The sequence below is a fragment of the Rhagoletis zephyria genome, unplaced genomic scaffold (assembly GCF_001687245.7).
Source record: "Rhagoletis zephyria isolate East Lansing unplaced genomic scaffold, Rhagoletis_zephyria_1.1 Rzeph_scaffold_02955, whole genome shotgun sequence".
In the NCBI taxonomy this organism is placed as follows: Eukaryota; Metazoa; Arthropoda; class Insecta; order Diptera; family Tephritidae; genus Rhagoletis; species Rhagoletis zephyria.
This window is the reverse complement of record NW_016160039.1, coordinates 10990-37525: the sequence shown is the minus strand read 5'-3', so window position 1 is coordinate 37525 and position 26536 is coordinate 10990. Positions and strand designations below refer to the sequence as shown.

The window sequence follows — 26536 nt, the reverse complement described above, 5'->3', positions numbered from 1 at the left end:
TCTTATAAAATAATTTCAAATTAAGTTCATTGTTAATTGCAAAACAAAACCTTTTTATATATTTTGGACAAAATGCTTCAGTCACGCTTTGAATACTGCTCCTAGTTTGCTGGTTATCTAGGTATAAATCTTAACTAAACAAACTTTTACATTGCTTATCCTAGTCCTCAATCGGTATTAATGTTTAATATTTCGTTAATTCGGCCTTGGAATGAATCGAAAGTTATATAATGTTATAATTTAAAAAATCATGACGAACGAATTGTGTCCTTCACTGTATTACCCCATGAATGGCGTCTGTGAGCCTGCTAAGAATGAAAAAAATCACAAACTCATTTTGTCGACTTAGAGTAGTTATTTGTTGGCTTTTCAGTTATAATTTAGGTATATTTTGTATACACGTTTTGTTTTACATAATTTTGTCAATTAACTTATATATTTTGTTTTTATTTTTATTCTTTTTTGCATTTATGTACTTCGTTTGTAACACAATCACATAAACAACTGTTCACTTTAAATATCACAACACCGTTGAATTTATGAATTGATAAAACACCGAAATTTGTGCTAAACGTTGAACATTGAAACTACTTGCATTATCACCATCACGAAATCACAACGGCTACTGCTGCTACAAATAAAAAATATTAAAAAAAACGTCCTAATGCCACAAAATAACACCATTCAAAATCCCTGCCCAACTCCACTACCTATCCAACTGCACATCCTTGGATTTCATTTGTATCCTAACAACTTTTTGCAATTCTCGCAATGTTACACAGGATATGCTTGGACCCGAACAAGCATATGAGGGTTTATATGGGCAAGGCCCGCCGAGTGTACACAGCTCACATGGAGGTCGAGCATTCCAACAAGGTATGTATGATGAGTTTCCAGTCCCTTGCGTCAGTTAAAAAAATTACAAGTTGCAACATTTTATGTTCCAATGCGGTTTTCATAAATATGTAAAATCGTTACGATAGCATGATGCGTTTGCTCGAGATACTAAAACCAAAAGCAATCAGCTCAAAAAACATTAAAAACTCGAAAGCAGCGTGATTGAGCATCGCCGAATTTGAGTGCTGCAATCACAAATACGATTATGGAAAACTAATCAATAAAAATATTTTTTTATACATATTTCTGCCATTCACATACATATCCCTTCACCGCCAGTTAAAAAAAAAAATTTAAATCCCCTGTTGGCTTATCCGGTTTTATTACATGTTATATAGTAATACAAAATCATTCTATGATATACATTTGCTTTGTGTTTTTATTATATACAAATAACTATAAGAAATAATACCTTCTTATTTCACCACCCAGTAATTACCAGTGGCTTACGGGCAAAGCACAATAGCATTCGAGTAATAATGCACCATAGCTAAACCTAAACATATACTAATCTACCTCGAAAATACCCAAAATTTATTCAGTCAACCTGTAGAAAGTGAAGTGAAATATAACGTTTTAAAAACAAAGTTTATTTTTATTTAAACCCGTTGTGAATTAATGTTTCTCTCTGAAGGATTTTTTCTAATTTTGAAATCCAAAAACAAACTATACCAATCAGCGAAATTTAAAGTTAATATTAATATAACCGATGTCTGTGGCGAAATCTTAGCTGAGCAACTTATTTCAATGAAAATAACACTGTGCAACAGCATTTTTTGGCGCGCAATAATTCCAACGCAGGATGAAAGACCTAGACCCACATAATAAAACCTCAAAATCGTTTTGCATTCTTTGGTAAAATTTCCTTGCTATGGGCCAATTTAAAATTGCAATATTTTGCCAAAGTGTGTTTAGAATAAATGAAAAAATAAAATAAAATACATATCGGAGAGAAATATGTTGTTTCGGGACATATAGTAAAATTTTACGAGGAATAATTTTGTAGAATATTTAAACCCGTTATCTCCCTCACAAAAGGGTCGTTTTGGCCCTTTTTTTAAAATAGTTCGAATAAAATGGCATTTTGAAGGTCGCTAGGGGGCAAAATCTACTAAACAATTATTTGCCATAAAATGTCAGGAGTTCCCTCAGACAAAATCTTTGTACAAAGAATCTGCAAGTCCACAGAAAATAAAAATCATATATCCCCTTAAAATATGGGCAACCCTCAATTAGTTCGAACTTTCGGATAACTCGACAGTTTTTATTCGGACACATAGGCGCTTATTATGAGTTGCATTTTATGAGCTATGCAAGCGTGTCGAAATTTTCGTTGAGTATCGAATTTTCTGTCGAACAGAATTTGGCTTACGTTGGTGTAGCGAAGTTTATAGTTGGATCACAAAATTTCTTGTATGTCAAAATAAATTCGAAAGACTACACTTAAACTCTCTTAAACGTTTTCTGCTCCTGGGCAGTTTTCTAAGTTCTCATCCTCTGACGAATTGTTGAACCAGAACTCCGTTGTACTAATTTTTACCACGTTTTTATAAACTCGCTTTCTTATTTCATTTTAATTTATACAAATTTACATATGTACATATGTATAAGCACTCTATTTAGTTTGTTCGATTTGTAAACAAAGCTTCTCAGAGGTGGAAAATATGCTATTGTGAACAGCCTAAACGAGCAAAATTCACGGTAGCGCTATTCGTTATCGAATGAGCACCAAAATACCAAATGAAAACTCGTTCTATCAGCACTTTTGACAACAGCCGAAAAACGAATGCAACTCATAATAGGGCCCATAATTTTCGCTGGTTTATTAACCTAGATAAGCAGTGGAATTCTGCCAATCGCTACGCTAAATTATCGTCGCCAAAATTCTCTAAACGATTTGCAGTGGGTCCTGAAAGTATGCTACATGCAAAGGTAACAGATACAATGTGTAATCACACAAGTCTGGCAATATGGGGTTCATGTAATTAGATGTTGCATGTCATTAGGCGCGCTTGCTATTCTTTTGGAGATTTTCGGAGACGAAAATTTGCGATAGCGATTGTTGGAATCCGGCTGCAGGTTACATATTTTGTGTAGATTATGTAAACTCAAAAAAACTTTTCACCGTACATATTTTCTAGCCAAGTATGCATAAAATTTCACAAATAAAAGTGTGACTCCTGTTATTTTTTTATTTTTACGTTGCAAAATTTGGAGCGTTGATTGCTCTCTTTTGAGTTTATAATGAACTGGTAGTATTGGGAGAGGAAAATCGAATGCAAAAGAAGTATTTGCTTGCAATAGAAAGGAAGGTATTAAGAGTCAAAGCGGCGTGACTCCTTTTTTGAAATTGTAATACTCGTCGCTGTTACAGTTACTGTGGCTGGTGCGTATCTAAAACTGTTATCGGATACTATACAGTTCTGGGGCATAAAGGGAATCAATCTAAACGTGGCATGCCTATGTGCTCCCATTAAAAGATAGTTAATAAAACAACTTATTTAACACGTTACGATGCGTGCGCCAATATAAAAATGCATATTTTGTGCAGCGTGTGAAAGAGCTTGGGCTGTAAATGCTAGGAATTACAGTTGAAATGCGGAGCACCGTCAACCAAAAAAAATCAACGGTAAGTCCTAGATACTTAAACTTTGCCCTTTGTTATACTTAATTTTGATCTGTTACAAAGCTGAATACCAAAATTTTATCTAAAGTTGCTAAGCAAGAAGTAAGAAATTTTGAGCAAACTTTGCAGAATTTTCATAATTTTTGCACAAAGTCTGAAATTCGGATTTATATCGTGTTTGCTAGCTATACTTCCATAAATAAATAAAATTATAGTTTAAAAAACTAAAACGTCGCTATTATAATTTCCATTCGTACTGTCCTCAGGTATGTAACTTGAGAATAGAAATCGCTGCATCTTTTAGGCGCATCAATATTACATTGTTACATCCCGAGCTAATAAAAGGGAGGTAAAAATAATAAACATTAAATAAACTAAAGAAAAATAGCCACAACTTACTCAGGGCTATCACGGAATCCATCGTAGAAAATCTACGAATTCGAATGCCTGCTACGAATACGAAAAAATTGCTATCACGGAATCCGAATGAACTCGAAAATATCTTTGCCAGCTTCGAACGCTGATTCGAAATCAGCTAGTTCAAAGGAAACAATAGACATTTATGTATGCGCTTTTGCTCACACAGCCACAGCAGTCGCGATGGCCGAGCGAGCAAAGCAGTAAACCGCCAATTGAGAGATCCGAGTTCGAGTCCGAGTCGTCGGGCAGCGGAGCTTTTTTTTCTTTTTTTACTTAATTTTTGTTTCTTTTGTTTAATATTTTTTTTTAAGCTAAGATTTTTTTCTTTTAAAGGGAAAAATATTATTTCTTTAATTAATTTTTATGATCTTAAAGTACTTAGGTTTCTTCCTAATGAATTGTTGTTGAATTATTTCCTCGCTTCATAAAAAAAATATTCATTCATTAAATAGCGTCTAGCAGATGAATGTATGTAGCTTCGATTTTCGTGAATTCTACGAAAGTGCTACTATGGAATCCGAATGGCTACGAACGTAAATTCGAGTTTTAAAATCACTCAATCTTAAAAATAATGCAAAACAGCTGCATTATTGATAATAATACATATTTATTATACTCCAAGTTTGTTAGTTTGATATAACTCCACTTATTTGTGTAAACGTAGACGTCAAATACCAATGTCATACATACATACATATGTACGAATTGATGGCTGAGTAGAAGATCGACCTATCTCGGCAGACAGCTCAAAAACGCCCTATCTCAGAAAACTTTTCAAGAACGCCCTACTTCAGAATTTCAGAAATTCAATAACGACCTCAGCTTATTTTCGATGTATTTTCGTTTGGTATAGGGCGTATGAACCGATTTCTGAGACAGGGCGTTATTCAACCAAATTCGAGGTAGGGTGTTTTTCACTAAAATTCTGAAATAGGGCGTTTTTGAAAAGTTTTCTGAGATAGGGAGTTTTTGAACTGGCCGCCGAGATATGTAGGTCGATCTTCCACTCAGCCATCGATATGTACATAATATGTATGTATAAGGACTAAAATTACACCCACTTTCCACTTCGAAAAAAAACGTTAAAAACGTATGGTGTGTTGTTTTAAAACGATGCACAACGTTGGATTTTGTATTCAAGCAGTTGAAGGAACGTATACTAATAATTTCAGACATGTGCTCACGATTTAAGAAAAAAAATTACAAAAAAATTCGAAGTTTGAGAAAATTGTCCATATGAAAAAAAAAATAATGCTTTATTTTATACAAAGTGGCTCTTCCATTTGAAATGAGGTAGCAAATACTTGTAACAAAAAATATTTTAACTTATTCTAATTAAAAAACAATATAGATATAGAGGAAAAAAGAACAGGATGCAATTCTTGCAGAAATTTGTTGGTGGAGTAAGCACTTGTTTGAGGATCGTGATCATGTGGAATTTCAAGATGACGCAGTAGAGCCAGCATTGGAATCACACGTGGACATCAAGTGTGACTCAGATTCTGATAACAGCGTTGATTCCGATGCTGATTTTACACTTCCCGAAGCATCACTCCCGAAAAGAGCAAGAGTTATATATACATATAAACGAAATATGAAATAAAGCATAAAAAGTTTGTGCATATTTTTATTTTGTGTGGACTTACAGATTCTTTATACAACGATTTTGTCTGAGAGGACCCCTACTGAAATTTTATGGTAAATAATTTTCTAGAAGATTTTAATCCTCTAGGACCTTCAAAATGCCATTTTATTTGGGCTTTCTAAAAGAGGGCCAAAACGACCCTTTTGTGAGGGAGATAACGGGTTAAAATGTTCTACAAAATTATTCCTCGTAAAATTTTACATTGTGTTCCGAAACAACATACCCCAGAAGAACCAACACTAGGTCTTTGATGTTATTTTGCAATAATTGTATTCATTAACTCTATCAAAAGAATATAAAAAACTTAATAAATTTGCTTTAGTTTATAACAAGATAATTTAATTGTACCATTATGTTGAAAGTTTCGTAGAAAATATTTATATGTACAAAGAAACAAGTTTTAGGTTAGCAATTATTTTAAGAAAAGTTTTAAAGATAATTTCATTGGTTGATATTGGATTATACTTCTATAGCACAATTTTATTTGTTTTACGCTTTGCGGCATATATTTTACCAAAATTTTGTAATAAAATTTGTATTATTTCCTCCTATTTGGTGGGAAGCTTGGTTTATTTAAGTTTCAACACGTTATCATTCTGTTTGGATAAATAATAATCTTGTTGAGAAGTAGATCTTACAAATCCCCAGTAGTATTAAAACCCATATTTGAAGCTAGTTACTCTGAAAAAAGGTATTTTGTTCCGTGAATAACGATTTTGTTGTTCCGACGGTATGAATAGCAACGTTTTACCGCTAGAATATCCAAATATCTCCGATCGAAATGCCCGAAAAATTGACCAAGTTAATGCGCCAAGAATGTTTCTACTTCTGAATATTCATTTTCCTGCGTTTTACTTTAAATCAGAGATTCTTTTCGCCACAAGCAGGTTTGCCATGGAAGCCGAATGACCCAATCTTTATGATGATCATCTGGATCAACTGTATAAAAGTTTTTTTTTTCATCACTAAAAATAGCGTTTTTGAATTCTTCCAAAAAAAATTTGTAGTTTTTGTAAAACGCTTAAAGTTCATTTTCGTGCCATGTGGTTTAACGATTTATTTCTGTACGCTAAGTACCAAAACTGTGTTTATTATTTATTATGAACTTTTACATGTGACAGAGAGATTCAATTACATTTCAATTTTTATGCTAAATCATCCCGTTCCTAGTACCTAACCTTAAGATATGTCATCTGCATCATTTTTTTGGGGTTGCGTAGGGCCACCAAGCTTATTATTTCCATTGTCGTCGGGATTTTAAAAAGGAACTTCTTATTATATTCTGTTGTCCGATTACTTCAGCAACTAATTAACTACTTTTCATGCCACAAAAATTCATTCCTGTTATATTTCCGGGCTATTCTTCAGATAGTTCAATGCCACGGAATATTATAGGCCATAATATCTTCTCTTCTTTTTTGGCGCTGTAACCGCCCAAGCGATTTGGGCCGAGTTCAGCAAAGCACGCCGGTCGTTTCTTTTCTGTGCCAACTTCCGCCAATTGGAAACACCAAGTGAAGCCGAGTCCTTCTCCACCTGATCTTTCCATCGAAGTTGGGGCCTCCCTCTCCCTCTGCCACCACCAGCGGGATCCGAGTTGAATACTTTCAGAGCTGGAGCGTCGGTGTCCATTCTAACGACATGGCCATAATATAACTAGTGAAAATAATAAAACGGTTTTTATAATGAAAATAGCTTCTATATGTTTAAGTTTTTACCACACAGTCATTGGTGTATATGGCGGAAGCTGAATAGTTCATTTTGCACATATAATTATTTACTATTGAATATTAACTATTGTGATGAAACCGCTTTATTTCAGTAAGTGAAAAAATTTTACATTTTGATATTTTAAACGTAAAATAAATGTCTACTTATTTCAACAATTATACTCATGAGCAAGTATATATGAACAAGTACATTGAAATCTATATTTAACACCTTTCCTCAATGTGAATCTGATTATATTAAATTTAATGTCAACTAACTTAAACTAATTAATTTTACAAAATGATAATGCTTCTGTTTTGACAGATTTTTAGTTAGCACATCCGCTATCATATTGTCGGTTGAAACGTATCTTAGTTCTATATCGCCACTCTGAATAACCTCTCGGACAAAATGATGTTTGATGTCTATCAGGCAGGTTCTGTAATTCACTTTCGAGTGAATTTGAGTCGAATTCATGTTGAGTTCAAATTGGGAGGGGTTGAAATTCATTCGGAAGTGAACTGCAGAACCTACCAATATATGTTTTGATCTAGCATGATAAACTGGATTCTTCGCCAGATTTTGGGCGCTGAGATTATCACCATAAATGATTGTTGATGTATTCATTTCACCACATCCAATCTCGATCATTAAGCACAACCTTGCTTCTCTGACTTCCAAGAAATCGGAGCACCTGCCAGAAAAAACACGTATCCTGAATATGATCGTCGGTTGGTCGTATCAACTCCCCAATCTGCATCCACGTAGCCTTGAAGTCCTTGGTCGTATGCATAATAAATAATTAAGATGCATGTCCTTCGTAGCTGCTAAATACCGCATTACGTGCTGCACGACTTTGACATGTTCGCCTTGGGGATTGTTGTTTCTTTGTGCCAACTTTATGACCGAATGATAGATATCTGGCCTCGAAATCAAAGCTAGCCACAATAACTCGCCTATTGCTGATTGATACGCCGTTGGATCTTCAACCACGCAATTCGAATTATCGCACGTTACTTGAAAACCTCGGTCTAACGGTGTCGACGCAAACCTACATTGTTGCATGTTATGTCGTTGTAGCATATTCTTAATATATAATGACTGTTTTAACGATATATTGCCTGTCTCACCATCGCGTTGAATCTGCATGCCCAAAAATGTTTGCATAGGACCCTTATCCACACATTCGAATTTTGTTGCAATCATTGATTTAATTCGTATCAAGTCTGCCTTTTTCTGGCACGCTATAAGCAAATCATCTACGTAAATCAGTATCAAACAAAGGCTACCTTGTATGTCCTCCTTATATAAGCACGGCTCGTTCTTGCATTGAGTGAACCCAATTTCACACAATACTGTGTTCAACTTAGAATTCCACTCCCTTCCGGCTTGCTTTAAACCGTAAATTGCTTTATTGAGCCTTAGCACCTTCTCTTCACAAGTCTTATTTACATATCCTTCAGGCTGCTTCATGTGGACTACGTCATTTAACTCACTGTTAAGGTAAGGCGTACAAACGCCCATTTGATGCAAATAAAGCTTCAACTGAACAGACAATGCTAAAATCAAACGTATCGATTCATAACGACACATCGGTGAAAATGTTTCGCTATAATTTAAACCAAATTTTTGCGAACACCCTTTGGCTACCAAACGTGCCTTATAGCGTTCTATAGCATCAAATTGATAACTTGTTGACCCTTAGGTAAGTCTACAAGTGTCCACGTACCATTTTTTACCAGGGACTCATATTCCTTCTTCATGGCTGTTCGCCAATATGAAGCGTACTCACTATTACTTGCCTCTTTAAAAGTCTGAGGTATTGGTATATCATTGGTATGAACTGCGTTTATAATATTGAAGAACTTCTTTGGACGTGCTGGCTTACCTGTTCGTTCAAGTTTCGGCCTACCAGGTCCAATCTTTCCAACCTGCTTTTGCTATAATTCTGCTTCTTCTGCACTAGCATATTCTTCGCTCTCGATGTCGCTGCAACTATCTTCCTGCTGTTCATCGTCATAAATATCCGGATTAAGTCCAACGATATCATGGTCCGTCGCATCTTTCGGTGAACTTTCTGTTGTTGCTTCAAACGTGATCTGGTCTGGTACCTCAACTGCATCACAAGATTCGTCAAATAAAACATCGCGTTTTTCTACAATTTGCCGTTTTTCCTTGTCGTAGAGTCTGTCAAAACGCTTGTTGATGTATTCTCGACCATTGTCACTACGTAATGCCTTAATCTTGCATCCTGTCTGACGCCATGCTCTATTCTTGAATTCTACAAATTTTTCAAATACTTCGTCCTTAGACTTGATGAAAAATGTAAAGATGCGACGAGACATGTCAATAAATGTTAAAAAATACGCCGAACCACCAAGAGAACGCTTCTCAAATGGTCCACATACATCTGTATGTACAAGCTCCAACTGTTGTTTTGCACGATTTTCCGACACCGATGGAAATGATTGAGTATGAATTTTGCTTTTCATGCAAGTCCTGCACTGTTGCTTATCAGAGAAATTCACATTTTCTACGCCGATTACCGTTTCATTTTTCTTAAGACTCAACAAACTAGCATAATTGGGGTAACCATATCTGTTATGCCATACAGCTGCACTACGCTGAACTGCGCCAAAAAATACATTTTACACGTTCTTGAATTTCAATTCACAAAACACGGTTTTTAGAATTACGTCACCTCTGCCAACGGCACACGTTACATTGTTGTCCGCCAAATATACATCCTCTGCGTGTGAAGTATAATTCATAAAAAAACTGCGTGAACAACACATATGTGAAGTTGCTCCACTATCTAGACACCAGTTTGAAACTCCTAAAACACTTCCATCTGTTGCCGCCAGAACTGTGAAAGATCGCTGCTGTTGTATTTTTGAAGTTTCTATTTTATCTTTATTTTTGCACTGATTTTTTAAATGACCACGCTGCCCACACTTGTAGCACACTACATCTTTCCTTTTTCCTTTCTTCTTCTGTACAGACTTTGTATTTGCATGAAAAGCCTGCTGCCCGCTTAAATCTATCGATTTAGAATCAATGCCTCTACGCACTCCCTCTTCTAGTAACTTTATCTTTAACACTTCTAGAGAAGGCAAACTGTCGCGCGTTTCCATAGCTATGACAAAGTTTTCATATTCGTTCGGCTAACTTGATAGCAAAATTATTACTATTAACTCTTCACTAAGCTTGATATCAACTTCTGAGAGCTTGTCAATCGTTGAACAAAACTTATTAAGAAAACTGCTTATAACGTCACCATCTACCATCTTCAAACCAAGCAACTGCTTATAAAGCGATACCTTACGTACTGGTCCGCTGGGTTGATGTAAATCTTTGAGCGTTTTCCATGCACTCGTTGCTGTCTTGCAGTTTTTTAAATAGCTCAACTGCGATGACCTCACGTTCAATGTTATCATGGCTAATGCTTTCTCGTCAAGAGAATCCCAGCTCGATGACTCTTCCAGTGCCGATGGTCGCTGCCCGCTTATCACCTTCCATACCTCCGCATGCACCAACACGCTGCGCATTTGTATTCTCCAAGATTCATAATTCCCTTCATCTAGTTTATCAATCTGGTACATGGAACTCATGGTGACCGGGTATTATATTGCGTGACTCGCAAAAATTGAATACCGAAATTAAAGACTTTTTAAGAAAATCGCGTGACCCTCGTGTCTGGGCCCATAACCTGATGAAACCGCTTTATTTCAGTAAGTGAAAAAATTTTACACTTTGATATTTTAGACGTAAAATAAACGTCTAATTATTTCAACAATTATACTCATGAGCAAGTATATATGAACAAGTACACAAGATCACATTGAAATCTATATTTAACATAATGTTTGTGATAGCGGTAGTTAAAATTATAAAGGAACATCAATTTAACATATTAAAATACTTATAAAACTAAAGGCTATTATAATCGCATACAGCAATAACTTTTACACTTCTTTCATAGAGCGAAGATGTGGAAAACATATTGCACATATAATTTTTTTAATGGGGTATTTCTCTCCGATATATATTTTAACTATTTTAACTAGAAATTTGACCAAAGAATGTAAAACAATTTTGCGGTTTTACTATATGGGTCTTGGTCTTTCATCCAGAGTTGGAACCATTCCGCCCACAGACAATGATTCTCAAATTGTTGCACAGTGTAATTAGAGAATGTTGAACATGATGGTGTTGGGGTATCGTCGAATTACCATTAGAGAAGTTCTGACTATGCGGCAATATTTATTAGGTATATTTATATTATTGTCGTCGTCGTTATACGAACGCACTGATGAAATATTCGTATAAACAAGGTTGCTAAAATGTTTAGAGATAAATATTTTCTATTTATCGCAAATAACTATTACTCATTGTCACGGAACCTGCCAAAATCCAATCTAGCCTAACAACCTACCAAATGGAAAAAACCTACCAGGTTTGTTAGGAAAAGCCCATGTGTGGCAACACTGATTAAGAGTACGTGGTCGTAAGGAGTATTACCTTGAAATTATGCGCCGTTTGCGAAAAAAGCGACCGGGATTGTCGTGTTCGTGACTTTTAGGCCAAGAACAAAACTACAGCAATGCCTCAGCGATCATATTCACCGGACTTGGACCACTCCGACTTCTTCCTGTGCCCAACGCTGAAAAGGCCAATGAAAGGGCGGAGATTTGCAACGATTAAGGAGATAAAGGTTGCATTGCTGGAAGAATACAAGGCTATACCAAAAGTGTTTAAGTATCAGAAGTGCTTCGAGGGTTGAAAAAGGCGTTAATACAAGTTTATTTTATCTGAGGGGATTACTTTAAAGCAGACATGGGCACTTTTTTGCCCGCGCAGTAGCGAAAGTGCGAGCGCGGGCCTGAGAAAGGGAAAAACAGTTTACGGGAGGAAGGGTATTAAAAGTTGCGAAAAAATTATTTATATCCCCACAGACATCATGTTCATCGCAGTACGGCTGCGGTAATACCGACTTTGTGCACCAAACAAAGAGCGTAAATTTTCCTCATATTCACAATAAGCCATCGTTCGGACTTTGCTCCGATAGGAGTAGATTTGTTCCGTTTTGTCGAAACAATTTGAAACCTAGTCCTCTACTCCGCTCAACTGAAAATCTGCTCCGTTTTGTTGCGTCAACAAATTTACTCTACAAATAGAAAGGGTGTGGGGTTTTTAATAGCAAACTTAAAGTTATATTTTACCTTTTTATCGGCACGATTGTTACATTGGTGAGCTACGGCACCTTTGCAAATACACTTGAATTCGTGAATAGGCCCTCACAATCGCCCGATTTGAACCCGATCGAAAAAGATTGCTCTGTAATTGCGTCGTTGCCCACCGATGTAACAATTGTCCCGGTAAAGAAATAATGAAATAACTTTTTATTAATTTTAACCAAGGCATTTTAACTTTAATGATAATTGCTCGCTGGATTAAGGCGCCTTTACACGGGTGATTTTCGAGTAGATTTTTGTAGTTCGACCAAAATCGACCCATGTAAATGACATCTCAACTGTAAAATGTAAATGCTTTGGCTAGTCGATTTTCTAGTCTACAGAAATCGACCCTTGTAAAGGAAGCTTTTGCCCCTTATTTAGTCCCAGAATACAGTGATACGAGAAAAAATGAATTGTTTTTTATAAAAATAAGAAATGCAAATTTACTACGAAAACTTAATTTTTACTCTCATTTTGAGTCCGAACACAGAAAAGAGCGCACGATGAAGGTCAGCTAGTGATCAGTATTGCCAAGTTTTTTATTTAAAAAAGCACCAAAACACTGAAAACAGCGCATCTTTCCAAAAAAAAAAACACCAAATTGCTGTGTTTAATTGTATTTTTGCATATAAAGCTGTATATTCAAATATTTTAAGTAATCACGCAATGTCACTTGTAAATATTTCCAACTATGCGCAGTTAATTAATCTAATTAGCAAAATGTTTTTTTATTTGTAAAACAATTTGCAAAACTTTACTTGGTTTCTCTAGCGGCTTTATTTTCATGCAACTGCTTACTTTTCCATAAATGCGCACACCCAGCTATTAACCAGAATATTCTATTCCGTGATAGAGACTGTGTGAAAATATTGCGTTTGGATTATCTGGGAGCATATTCTCCAGTGGAGGAGCTCAGCCAAACACTAACATATGGGTGTTTCCAGCGGAAGGTCCACCACGATAAAAAAATAAAAGTTTTATATCTAACGTATTTACGGGCCGATTTGTCTGCTTTTTAAAATATATACTGGCTATGTAAGTAGAATCATGTTTGCATAAAATGGTCTTCCTAGGTGGTGCCAAGGTCGAGATATTTCGAAAAACCGTATTTATGGTCCGATTTGGTTCGAATTTGGCGTATGTGGTTGAAACATAATAAATCATAGATTTCTAATAAATTGACCCTGAATTGGCGCTGAAGTCAAAATATAAAGTATATTCTACATAAAATACATGTTTTATTTGCGTTGAAAATTCATTTAAAAGCAATATTAACAAAAATATAACGATGGAAATTTATGTCACGTGACGCCACGTCACGTCACGTTTCACACTTGGGATTGTAAAAGAAAATTGAAACAATTTGCAATAATTCAAAAAACTCTAAAAACAACTAAAATTGCTCCAAATCATATTAAAATAAGTTTCATGAAAATAGCCATCCACAATTCGCAGAGTTTTGCGATTTTGTAAGAAAAGAAAAAATCAACTTCCATTTTTTGTCACGTAACGACACTCTCTTTAAATGCTTATATTTCAGGACCAAGCAGTTCGATTGATTTCATTTTTCGATTAAATNGTTTGGAATGAATAAATCACTGAACAAAATAAATACAATGTCACCATAGAATCACGTTTTTAATATAAAATTACCTTGAAAAGGACACCAAAGAACGAAACAAGCGCTAAACTAAAAAATTTTCGCGTTCTAATTCCCTAAACGCACTCAATTTATTGCGAAAGCCACAAAGTTGGCAACAGTTATATCGATGCTCATCACATTCGAATACATGAGAGCGTAACGCAAAATCATTCAAACGTAATTGGCACACTAACACAATCACACTTTCAGTCGCGTTTACTTGCGGTAGTGATCACATCTGCTCATATACACTCCTCGTCATTTGCATTGCACACCCTTTTAATCCTTAGTATTTACAGTTTTCAAAAATTATCAAAAATCACCGCTATTTTACAGACACTTGAAACTTTCACTTTATTGTACCCCTTTGTTGACATTTGTTTAACACTGTATAGTTTTAAAATCGGATGTAATGAATATTAAATAAACAAAATTAAAAATGTAAATACTAAGGATTAAAAGGTTGAGCTATTCAAATGATGAGGAGTGTATGTGGCGTACGTTTGGGAGAGTAAGCCTTTTTACTCCAGAATGCGTGTGCAGTGGCTCTCATTGGTATACGTGTATTAGTAAGATTTGTTGCCCCCTTCACGTTTGCCCATGATTTTCCCCTGATCTTGCCCGCGAAATGGGCTCGCTTGCCCGTACGGGCAAAAGTGCCCATGTCTGCTTTAAAGGGCGCAACATGAATATTGTTGCTCCAGCTTTTGCTGAAAGGTAAATAAAAGCTCTGTGTACATTTTTAGCGCATAATTTCAAAAACAACAAATTTTGAGTTTTGACTCTGTTGAAGACCGCGTGCGATATATCGATGGCTGAGTGGAAGATCGACCCATCTCGGCAGCCATTTCGAAAACGCCCTATCTAAGAAATTTTTCAACAACGCTCTATCTCAGAAAACTTTTCTCAAAAACGTCAGCTTATTTTCAATGTATTTTCGTTTGAGATAGGGCGTTTTTGAATCGAATTCTGAGATAAGCTTTATTCAACCAAATTCTGAGATAAGAGTGTTTTTCCATAAAATTCCGAAATAGGTCGTTTTTCAATCCAATTCTGAAGTAGGGCGTTCTTGAAAACTTTTCTGAGATAGCGCGTTTTCGAACTGGCTGCCGAGATAGGTCGATCTTCCACTCAGCCACCGATATGTAGTTGTCTCTTTTCAATTAAATATTATTTTGCAATAAATAACGTGTTACATAATGCAAAGAATGTCATATGAATATCGGTAAAATGGAAATGTGTTGGTTTTTATTTACAATTTTGTAAGTAAATTTTGGAGAATGCGTTAGGTCGGTTCTGCTGGGTGGATATGAAAAAGGTATGTAGGAATTTTCATTAAAAATACAGAATAAGACATTTGGCGCTACATTACTTTTTCAGTTGTGTTTCGATTGCTCCGAAGATAAAGTTCTTTGGCATTGCATTTTCAGTGTTTGATAACCATTATGTCGCCGGTCGGAGGACGAAATATTTGCTCACGCAGTCGCAAGTCACAAAGATTGGCAGTTAACCGTGCCATTAGCCCCTCAGCAAGCGTCCAAGTGCATTCATCGTGAATTCATGCAGGACGAACTCGGGACCGAGAATCATCCAACGTAATGGAATGGCAATAGAAGATACACCTTCTATTTAACGCCCAAGACACCGTTATCAGAGCAGATACATAAAAGTGTGTCACAGAAAGTCGTGGCCGTGAATTGTTAAAAAAAATGGCTTTATAAATTTGAACTTTTTCTGATGCCTGAATTCCGTTGTGCATTTCAATTACAAAAATGTGTAGGTCGATCTCTCGCCGTTTATGCGTTTGTAATTTCACGAAATCATTTCATGAAATTTACATATCGTTCATTTGCTTCAATAGTGTCTTAATCCCAAAAATATAAATTTTGAGTTGAGTATCCAGAAATTTTTGCTACCTCTCCTTCTAGGTTATCTAAAACTGTCATAGCTTCATCAATTACCAGTATCTCACAAGAACTAAATATGTATTCATGGAAGTATAACGTTAGCATAGTATGGAAGGAGTGTTAAAGCGTAAACAGATGGCAGCGTTGATCCGGATCAACTCGGGAATTAACTGCAGTTGATCCGGATTAAGTCCGAGTTAGTCCGGATCAACGCTGCCGTCTGTTTAAGCATTAACTCACATCGTCGCTGATATACAAAAAAACCGTAACTAACTAAACATTCAAAATTCAGTTTTTAATTGATATTGATGCATTTCATCGGATTACAGTACAAAATTTTAGTTAGCTATGGCTTTTTTGCATTTCAGCGACGCCTTTTCTATACTATACTAACGATATATTCCCATGAATACATATTTAGTTCTAATGAGATACCGGTAATCGACAAAGCTATGACATTTTTAGATAATCTAGAAGGAGAGGTAGCAACAATTTCTGCATACTCAACTCAAAATTTATATTTTTCGGATTATGACACTATTGAGATACGCCCTTTCCACACTACATTAGGCATTACGCTTGCCTCCGTTTGACATTTTTTTTAAATACACAAAACTGTTTGCTTGCAATGCGCAGTGGAAATTCGGTATAAGAAAATGTAAGTTTTAATTAATGGAATATTTCACTTCATTCTGCTATGTAAAACCCACGAACTTTTCAACCTGTCATATTATTATTCATCCATGCAACCACAACCACAGTCCACAGCAACTTGTAGTCTTCATAAATTATCCCTTGTGTATTCCATGCATTTCGAGAGTAACGCTACCAGTTCCAAACACTCCAAATGCGTTGCGTTACTACTTTTATTTGTTTACGTTTATTACCACGTTTTTTATGTTTCTTTTGACGATAAAAAAATATCTTAACAAATAGTGCATTTCTATAAATTAGTAGGGCTTGACAATTTTATCATCCATTTGCTCATTCCAAGCTATACCATGCCATGTGCGTAGAAGTTGCTCACAAAGCTAGTGTAACCAAAATCCACCCATTCACCAACTCACTACTCATCAAAAGTAAAGCAAACCAATCGTTTAAATTATGTGTAGTAGTACAAAATTTAAAATTGACATCGTAAATAAATTAACAAAACATTCTCTCTTTCTTTCTCTCCCTCTCTCTCTTGCCGCTGTTTCTCATCTACTCGCTTGCTTGCTCGGTAAAAATGTAACTAAAAAATAAAACAACGCAATTATTAAAACACAAACCGCTAATCTCAAAACAGTTAAGCCAGCCTAACATATATCATCACTAAAAACGAATACAATTTCCGAGCGATAAAGTTTGAATCAAAATACAAAACAAAAACATCACAAAAGAGTAGAAATTGAAAAATTAAAGGCGGACGAATTTTAGTCAAAGACACGTTTAAATTAGAAAGCTAAGCAAAGACATAAGTACATACATATAAACCATACTCGTACCACGTATACATTATTAAAAGTATTCGTAGACGGTTTAAGGCAGTAAGATTTACCGGTTTTGCATTGCGAGCAAGCATTGATTAAAGAAAACAACTCAAAAAAAAAAAGAAAATATATAGAAATCATGCCACTCAACTGTAGCATTCCCGTTGAATGTTGCAAGCATATGTTTGCATACATATTAATCCTTCAATCCAGTCCTTCAGCCAGTCAAGCAGCCAGCTTAGGAATGACACTCGCTTTGCGCATACAAGCAATGAAAATTTCCTCTACATAGGTGACTAAAAACAAATTGTTGTGCATTTTTAATGGTAAATTATGAGATTATATTTTTGCCTTTGTTATATAATTTTCAAAAAAAAAGAAACACATAGACTCGTAAATTATTTAGTGCGTAGTAAATAGTTGGCAGTAAGTAGATTAAATATTTTGTTATTATCTACATTTGAAGATTTCAGTAATAGCTTTCAAAGCTTAAAGCAGTTTTAATTTGATCATTAGCGTTTTCCGCATTTTTATTTCATTTGTTGTCTGCATATTTTTTATTACATACATATATACTTAAAAAAAAAAAAACAAATTTTAAATGAATACCCCTAGTGCTGAATGTGTAGTGCTTTGATGTTTCGCATGGATATGTTACACCATTTAATTTTGTTTAAGTGCAATGTGATCTTCGGCACCACTTTTTCTATAAATAATCATCGTGTTTCTGTAATGAAAAAAAAGAAAAAACAAAAAACGAAAATCTAATTTATAGAAACCGCTTTTTCCACTAATTAACCCAACCGAAATTTTCCACAAATGTTTGATTCGAACGAATCGAAAACCGAACCACTTTTTATAAAAGTTTAATGTTCGTTTCGACCAAATTTTAATAGGCAAATTGTCCTTACTTTTTAACCGACTTCAAAAAAGGAGACGGTTATCAATTCGTCGGAATACATGTAATGTACATGTGTTACCGCATAACTTTGTGATTACGTGAACCGATTTCGATAATTCTTTTTCTATCGGAAAGGTGTTACCTTAAGGGTGGCCGCATACTACTTTGGTTTAGATCTGATCTTTGGGTCATGAAGAAATTAACGGTACTATTCATTTTTTATATGAGAATTGAAGTCGGTTTTGTGTTTTGCTTAAAAATTACATGTTTATCTTTACTTTTGTCAGATATCGCCCGTTTGCCAGAAACATGAATGTGTAGAAATCAAATTTTTTGAGTAATCAAATTTGAAAGCTTTTTTTACGAGACTTAACTCTACATTTATGCAATTGAATTTGTAAAACGTGTGGTTTCCGTGTACGCATGGTATTCTGGGTTTTGGTACAACATAGAACATCCAAAGGTTAATCAAGTCAATCCAATAACTCGAAAACTGATAAATTTGCAAATTCATTCTTCTGGCATAAGGGTGACGATATGTTAAAACCATGTTTGTTTACCATCTGACAATTTTTTACTAAAAGTTCTAGTAAACGATGTGAATAATTCTAATGAGAATAGGAATTTCAATCTCATTCCTACCGTCTAGCTAGTAATGAGAATGGATATTTACTCTACGATGATAGTAAGTACCGATGCTCAGGAGAACGAATTCCTATTCTCATGAGAATTATTCCGCTATGTAAGCAGAGTTAATACACCCTTTTGTGCGCTCTGGTATATAAATACAAAAACCCATTTTTCCCCTCATCAACTAGTTGATTTCCATATAAAAACAATGCAGGTTACAAATGTATCCGGGTACGCAAACTCGTAGGTGTAAACTTTGGAAGCTTATAGCTTCTCCAAAACTTATCCGCGGAAGATATAATATGTGCCAAAACACGCAAAATCAGGTTATATTTACAGATCCGAAGTTTTATTTTGACAAGTTGATGCATCCTAGGGTTAAAGAAATAAGGTTATAGAAATTTGTATCACCACATGTGTGCTAGACGAAAAAAATTTAAGAGGGTAGCAGTTTGTAATTTTTTTTTAAAGGGTTGTCAACTTTTTCAAAAGTCCAATTTATATACAGTGAAATATTAAAGGAAGGGGTGCTAAGAAATCTTTAGTTTGCATACTAAGAATATTTTTGAGCTATTACCCGTTCAAAAAGTTAAATTAAAATTATCAAATAAGTGAAATGAAATAAATACTAAAATGTTGGTATCGATCGAAATTGGTTTGAAAATACTTTATTATCTATACATAGTATAAAGGAAAGTCGAGATTCTTTGTACGCGGTTATCTCGAAATCTACTGAACAGATTTTCACGAGATTTTCTCTAATATCCTCTGTATCGACAGGAGAGGGATATTTTTTTACTTAGAATTTTAATAGCGTTGCCACACCTATCTAAAAAACTATAAGATCCGCACCGTTCGTTGGATTACAAAAAATGAGGTGTCAAATGAAATCGAATGGCCTCTGGAAAAGCACGAATGTCTTAGTTTTTGAATAGGGTTGCCACCTGTTACGAAAATTACTACATTCAATCATTATAAGCGTAGGCATCAGTTTTGCACCACCGCTGTCAAATGAAAAGACTTAGCCTCTAGGTGTGTAACAATGTATTATTTTTATTAGTAGAGTTGCCACCTGTTTAAAACTATAGGATCTTCACCGCTCGTTGGATAAAAAAATGAGATACCAAAATGAAAGTGCATGGTCTTCGCATGTGCAAATAGCATTAATTTTTTTGAGTAGGGTCGCCACCTATTTAAAAATAACCACATTTTTATTAATTAGGTACATAAGATGTTCACAGTTCATTCAATTAAAATAAAAACAAGTGAAAGGATATGATATTCAGATGTGCAATGCTTTAATTTTTCATAAAAAAAATAGTTCTCAAAGGAAGGGCTTGGCGATCAGATGTGTAATAAGGTTTTATATTTTCGAAGAGGGTTGCCACCTGTACGAAATATTATAATACGTGGGCTGTTCGTTGGACCAAATAGTGAGTCATTAAATGAGAGGACTTGACCTCCAGATCTGCAATAAGGTTTAATTTTTTTGAACAGAGTTGCCGGCTGTCTTAAAAATTAGAAGATCCACACCCTTCGTTGCATTAAAAACACAGGGTTGCCACCTGCTTACTTATGTATACATTCAGCGCGTGGCGAAGCCTCGCGCATACGAGGCCGGCTAGTTGAATTATAAATAAAATAAAAATAAATGTAAAGGATTGACATAAAGCAGTCGCCTGACTGGTTAAATACTATAAAAACTATTCATTTTTGTTCTGTCCATCTTTAATTATATTGCATTATTAAACATTTTCTATATTCTAAAGTATGGTTTAAAAACTTCGCTAAATTCCTCCAATTCCATCATTACCATTTAGCATGCTTATTACCTCGGCATCCGTAAGAGTTGGTTTACCATAGAACGGGATTCGAAATTCTTTAAACATCGGGCAAGCTCTTAAACAGTGGAACAGTGCTTCTTCCCAAGATAAGCCCATTTCACTAGCTAAATTTTGCATACTGTTAACGTAGAACAAATTTTTACGAGGCAAGATCTCCGTTAGCTTTTTTTGGGAGCCTATCTTCTCCGTAATGAAATAGAATTCTGCCAATATAGTTAAGGTGCAGCTGAAGCGTCTCAGCTCTCGTTTCCAGCATTAATGCGAATGTTGGTGTGCAGTCAGGCAAATATAAATTTTCTTTAAGAAGTATTGTTGAAGATTTAAGAAGGTTCAAGCTTCAAAATATTTGATTGACCAGGGTTGCCACCTACATATTTGAAAAGTCGAATTATATATAAACTTATACACAAGTTATAAGAAATATTAAAATACAGTTGCCAAAGGAAAGAGTGTTAAGAAATCTGTATTTTTAACATTTGGAATATTTGAAGAGGGTTTCAAAGTGTTTAAAAAGTTACATTAAAATTATTAAATTAGATAGGTGAATTACACTGGTTTACAGCGAAAATGTTCTATGGATGCCACTATCCAATTCCTATGTAAAATTGCTCAGTGATTCCGAAAATCGAGTTATTTTTTTTTCTATGGATACGTTGTCGAGATATTTGCAATTTACCGTTATTCAGCTTAAAGCAAAAATTAGTTCCTTTTCTTCACGTATATCTTAAGAACCAATTTAAAAATCTTAATATAAAATACGGCAAATGGAAGCCAATGAAATTCTCCATTAACCGTATATCATTCTTTTCGATAGGGCTTATAGTTTCTGACAAATTAATTAGTCAATCCAGCTTTTTTATTTTTTAATGAAAGAAGGAAACAAAATCAAACTTTAACTGAAGAAAAATTAAAAAAAAACAGGTTCTGTGCCAAATTTTTGCATTTGTACTAAAGCCTGTTCTGTTCAAAAAAAAAAAAATTAAGTACTTTATCCATCGATTTTCTTCATCAGTAACTTGATTTTTTTTTTGTAACAGAACAGGCTTTAGTACAAATGCAAAAATTTGGCACAGAACCTGTTAGTTTTTAAATTTTTCTTCTGTTAAAGTTTGATTTTTTTTTCATTTTTTTCACTAAAAAATAAAAAAAAACTGGAATGATAATTAATTTGTCAGAAACTATAAGCCACAGCGGAAAGTGATGTATGTATATAGTATATACTATATACGGTTTATGGAGAATTTCATTGGCCTTCATTTACCGTATTTTATATTAAGATTTTTAAATTGGTTCGTAAGATATACGTGATTAAAAGGACCAAATTTTTGCTTTAAGCTGAATAACGGTGAATTGCAAATATCTCGAAAACGTATCCATAGAAAAAAAATTAACTCGTTTTTCGGAATCACAGAGCAATTCTACATAGGAATTGGCTAGTGGCGTCTGGAGAACAAAAACCAAATTAAAATTTGTGATCCAGTATTATTAAAAGATGAATATCAGTCGAAATGGGTTTAAGAAGGCTTTATTGCTGACCTTTATTTAGAAGGCTTGCAACGTGTTCGAAAAATCCAATTCAACTTAATTAATCAGTTAATTGAATTATGTATGTATTAAAATGTTAGAGGAAAGAGATTTAAGAAGATTTTAGTTTAAAAATACTTTTGAAAAAGATTTCGACCGGGTTGGAAAGTAAAATTTTGTTAACTTATACACATGCTTTATGAAATTTTAACATATGAGTGTCAATCGAGAGAGATTTATGGAAGGTTTAGTTTGAAAATATCTTTGATTAGGTTTGCCACCTTTTCGAAAAGTTATATCGGTTTAACTATGTATTTTTTTTGTGAAGGACCTTAGGTTTGCCCCGTTCTTTCGAATTTCGAATATGATAGGTCAAACTTAAGAGTTTGGCCTGTAGATGTGCGATAACGTTTTATTTTTATTTTTTGAAATTAGAGCTTTTTTATCGGTACAGGGTGCTTTGAAATTTGATGAAATTAAAAACCGACACAATGCGATACCTCCCTTTACTCAAAAGCGGCTGCAATGATTTAGATGAAATATCGTACTCGGATTGCTAATAACCCTAATAAACATTTGGAATAGTTTTTCGATTTTGAAATTTAATTTTGGGCGTTTTGGCGCCATGCGGGTTAAGTAGTTTGTTTACTATTTTTGGAAAATCTGGAATGGTTTTATGACTTTTCAGCTTAAGAGTCACCTTTCTTGACACAAGAAATAATGTTATCGCAGAACTTATTTACTCCCTAAGAACTATTATAATGTGATTTGAGAGGTCTTCAAAAGTAAATAAACGAATAGTCGGAGGGAAAAAAACGTTAAAATATAATGTTTCTGCTTGGTACGAAAATGAGTCATATATATCTTTGGGTTAAATGCCCATGTTTCTTTGTTTGAATGACATTTTATACACCTATTTAACGGTAACGAATGGTGGTATAAGAGAGGATATGAATCATACATAATTCGATTAAACGAATAAATTGTCTTTTATTTGGCTTTTCACAATCTCCATACGGCACTGACTAATTTTTGCACTATGATGTAACTATGCGAATGTTCCAACAAATTAAAAGGTGAAATAAATGTTTCGCTATAAATCTGTAACTAACTGGCAGATGTAGCACTAAAACTTTCAAACAATTTTTTACTCAAATACTTATGCGGTATCCCGCCAACACATTGAAAACAATGCAAATATAAAGGTTAACTGTAGTATAATATGTATACCATTTGCAACGTGTGATTGCGTATGACGCACTAGCCATTGGAAGATCTTGGCAAATAAACGTGACATAAATGAATCGGATCCCATCAAGTCACATCAAAAAAATACTTGCATAAATGATAAACGGCAAGGTGCATTATATTGCAGCCAACAACGCGGTGTAATAATTTATTCGTCGTAGGTCATGCATCAAGCACAAATAAATAAAAAGATGCCGCTGTCTAATTTATTTGTGTTATAATTTTGCATGTTTTCTTATTAAATAAACAATTTCTTTTACACATTTTTTTATTTAGCTGGAAGCAACTTAAATTTTTTCGCAAATGACCGTTGATTTTTGCATGCGTTCTTCACGTCAACATATTTTTATTATAAACTATGCATATATGTATATAGAAAGTGATACTCTAAATTCAATATTTCTTTGATATATAATACTAATGACAAAACATCTCTTTTCCACAGGATATGATACTTTACCAATAGATTCAATGCAAGGCCTGGAGATAAACAGCCCAGGTGGAGGTGGTGGCGGCAGCGGCGGTAACAGTGTACCACCAAGTGGCGCACCAACGTCGCCATATTCTATGGATATGGATGTAGGTGAGATTGATGCTGGGGCCTTGAACTTTGACTTGGATGCAATGCCGACACCGCCGAATGATAACAACAACTTGGCCGCTTGGTATGACACCGACTGTTAGACTGAGTAGTAGGTGGCGGAGAAAAATAAAACAATAAATAGAAATAAACAAAATCTTTCTCCAACAATGCGCATTTTCAACAGCAAAAAAAATCAAATATTTTGTGTTTTTGTTCGATCATGATTTTAATTCTTTATTTACGATAGTATTAAGCCTTTGCTTCCATACGAAGTGTAACGTACATTTTTTCTTTTACTTGCACTATTTACATTTTATAAATATAAACATGCAATTTTTTATTAAACACACACATTTTTCTTCAACGAAAATGATTCAAATTGATGTAGCAATTTTTAATATATGTATGTATGTAGAGCCATGCAGTTAAAATGAACAAAAAAAACGCATTTAAAAAATCCGATTACAAAACGAAATCATTAAAATTTCCCTGATTAAATGCAACTAGCAAGAAGAGCATCAAAAACAGATGAGTATTAAAAAAAGTTTTAGAATACACAAAAAATATTGCACTTAAATATATACAAAATAGATAACATGTTCAAATATAAACATTACAAAACTGGTTAAAAATGACACATATTCGTATTACGCCTAATCAGTTCATCAACCACAGGCATTTTGGTGTCAGAAATGAAGTTAATTTAAATGTATTGTCATTTCTGCAAATAACACACAAATTCGACATGCATTTTGAAAAATAAAAATAAAAAATAATAATAATTGTCTTACAAATAAAACATACTTACATACATATGTACGTTTGCCTTCTTCGTACGTGGTATTTTTTTCATGCAAACATATAAATCATTATTATGTAACAGCTGCATCATAAAGGGCGATTTGAATAAATATGTGACACTTTTCACATTTTATTTAATAGTTGTTTATGTCATTCACTTAAAAACTCAGGCAATGGAACACGTGAGTATGTAATTACATATGTACTAGCTAAAAGCTAAATTTCGATGGAATCAATGAAAAAAGGCATAGAATGTTTTTTACATACATAATTACTAAGGCCGACACAACTACCGAAATATAAAAATAACCGCATAGATAAGATGAGATTTTTAAAGGCCTTTTAATATCGGAAATTATTTTAGTGTCGAAGATTGAATGCAGCCTTTCTTCGCTAAAATGACAATATCCGTTTTTAGAAATTTGTCTTATTTCGATTCTGAATCAGAGAAATTGGCCTTCTGGTTTCAGAGGAAAAGGTCTTATGCGGCTTTCCCACGGCACCCCAATTACGTAATACGCTCTCTCATTCTTAACTCGTTTCCAAATATCCTTCAAATTACGTAATTCGCCGTACAAAATTTTGAGAGCGAATTACCTCATTTCCTGGTAATTCAGTTCCAAATACCATAAGAATTACGAACAAATCGGTGCCGTCTCTAGTTTTTAGCGGATATTTATCGAGACTTGCTCACAAATCAAAACTTGCATATTTTCTGAGTACGAAAAGTAAAGTTTATCAATGTGTATATCCCTAATTTAATACGGAGGCTTATAAATTTTTAGGAAGAACCTACATTTTGCATCAATTTTGCAGGGAAGAAAAACAAAAACAAAACACAACACAGAGCTGCCAAATCGAATTCAGAATGTGCCCCCGTGGGAATGTGGTAATTCGCGATGGTATTTGGGGGAGCGAACAAAGTTATTTAGGAAGCCGTGGGAAAATGGTATTAAAATCGCTAAAAATCGTTAAGTATACTTATGTCCTGCGTTGAATAAAATTGGCGGACATACTTTTACCATATTGAACTACGGAAATATTCAAATTGAATTTTTTGTATCATATTAGTTCTGCATTAAATGTCAGAAAACAATGAAGCTGATGCCAGATATAACTTTGCTAGCAAAGCGCCATACGCAAAAGGTATGACACAATGAACGTCACGAAAACAATTTTGTACTGCTTTTTTACTCGTCAAAATTGCTGTGGATTTTATATATTTAGCTTTAAAAATATCAGCAATGCAATTTAATTTTGTGTTTCTGCATGAAAACTCGAATTCGGACGAAAAAAAATAAATATTAAACCGACCGATTGTCAACGCGTGCAAAAAGATGGGAGTTGGCCATATTTTCGCTTCGCGCTGCAGCTGCAACGATCTATGTGGCATGCTTTGTGCATTTTCATATAATTCATCATGTCTGTAAAAGCGAATCTGTCACGCAA

The 26536-nt window shown here is 34.4% G+C and overlaps 1 protein-coding gene across 5 annotated transcripts in view; it reads left to right on the top strand.

Moving 5' to 3' along the window:
- Positions 1 to 24835, top strand: part of arm (armadillo) — a 58661-nt gene extending 33826 nt beyond the window's left edge. For 2 of the 5 annotated variants that reach the window (XM_017622869.1, XM_017622870.1), the window contains exons 6-7: positions 783 to 876; positions 24149 to 24835. In XM_017622869.1, coding sequence (XP_017478358.1) covers positions 783 to 876; positions 24149 to 24387 — 333 coding nt within the window. In that variant the 3' untranslated portion in view covers positions 24388 to 24835. Of the gene's footprint in view, positions 1 to 782; positions 877 to 17372; positions 17684 to 24148 lie in introns of those variants that run through there. The other 3 variants (XM_017622872.1, XM_017622874.1, XM_017622873.1) reach the window with 3 other exon arrangements.
- The last annotated feature ends 1701 nt before the right edge of the window (positions 24836 to 26536 follow it).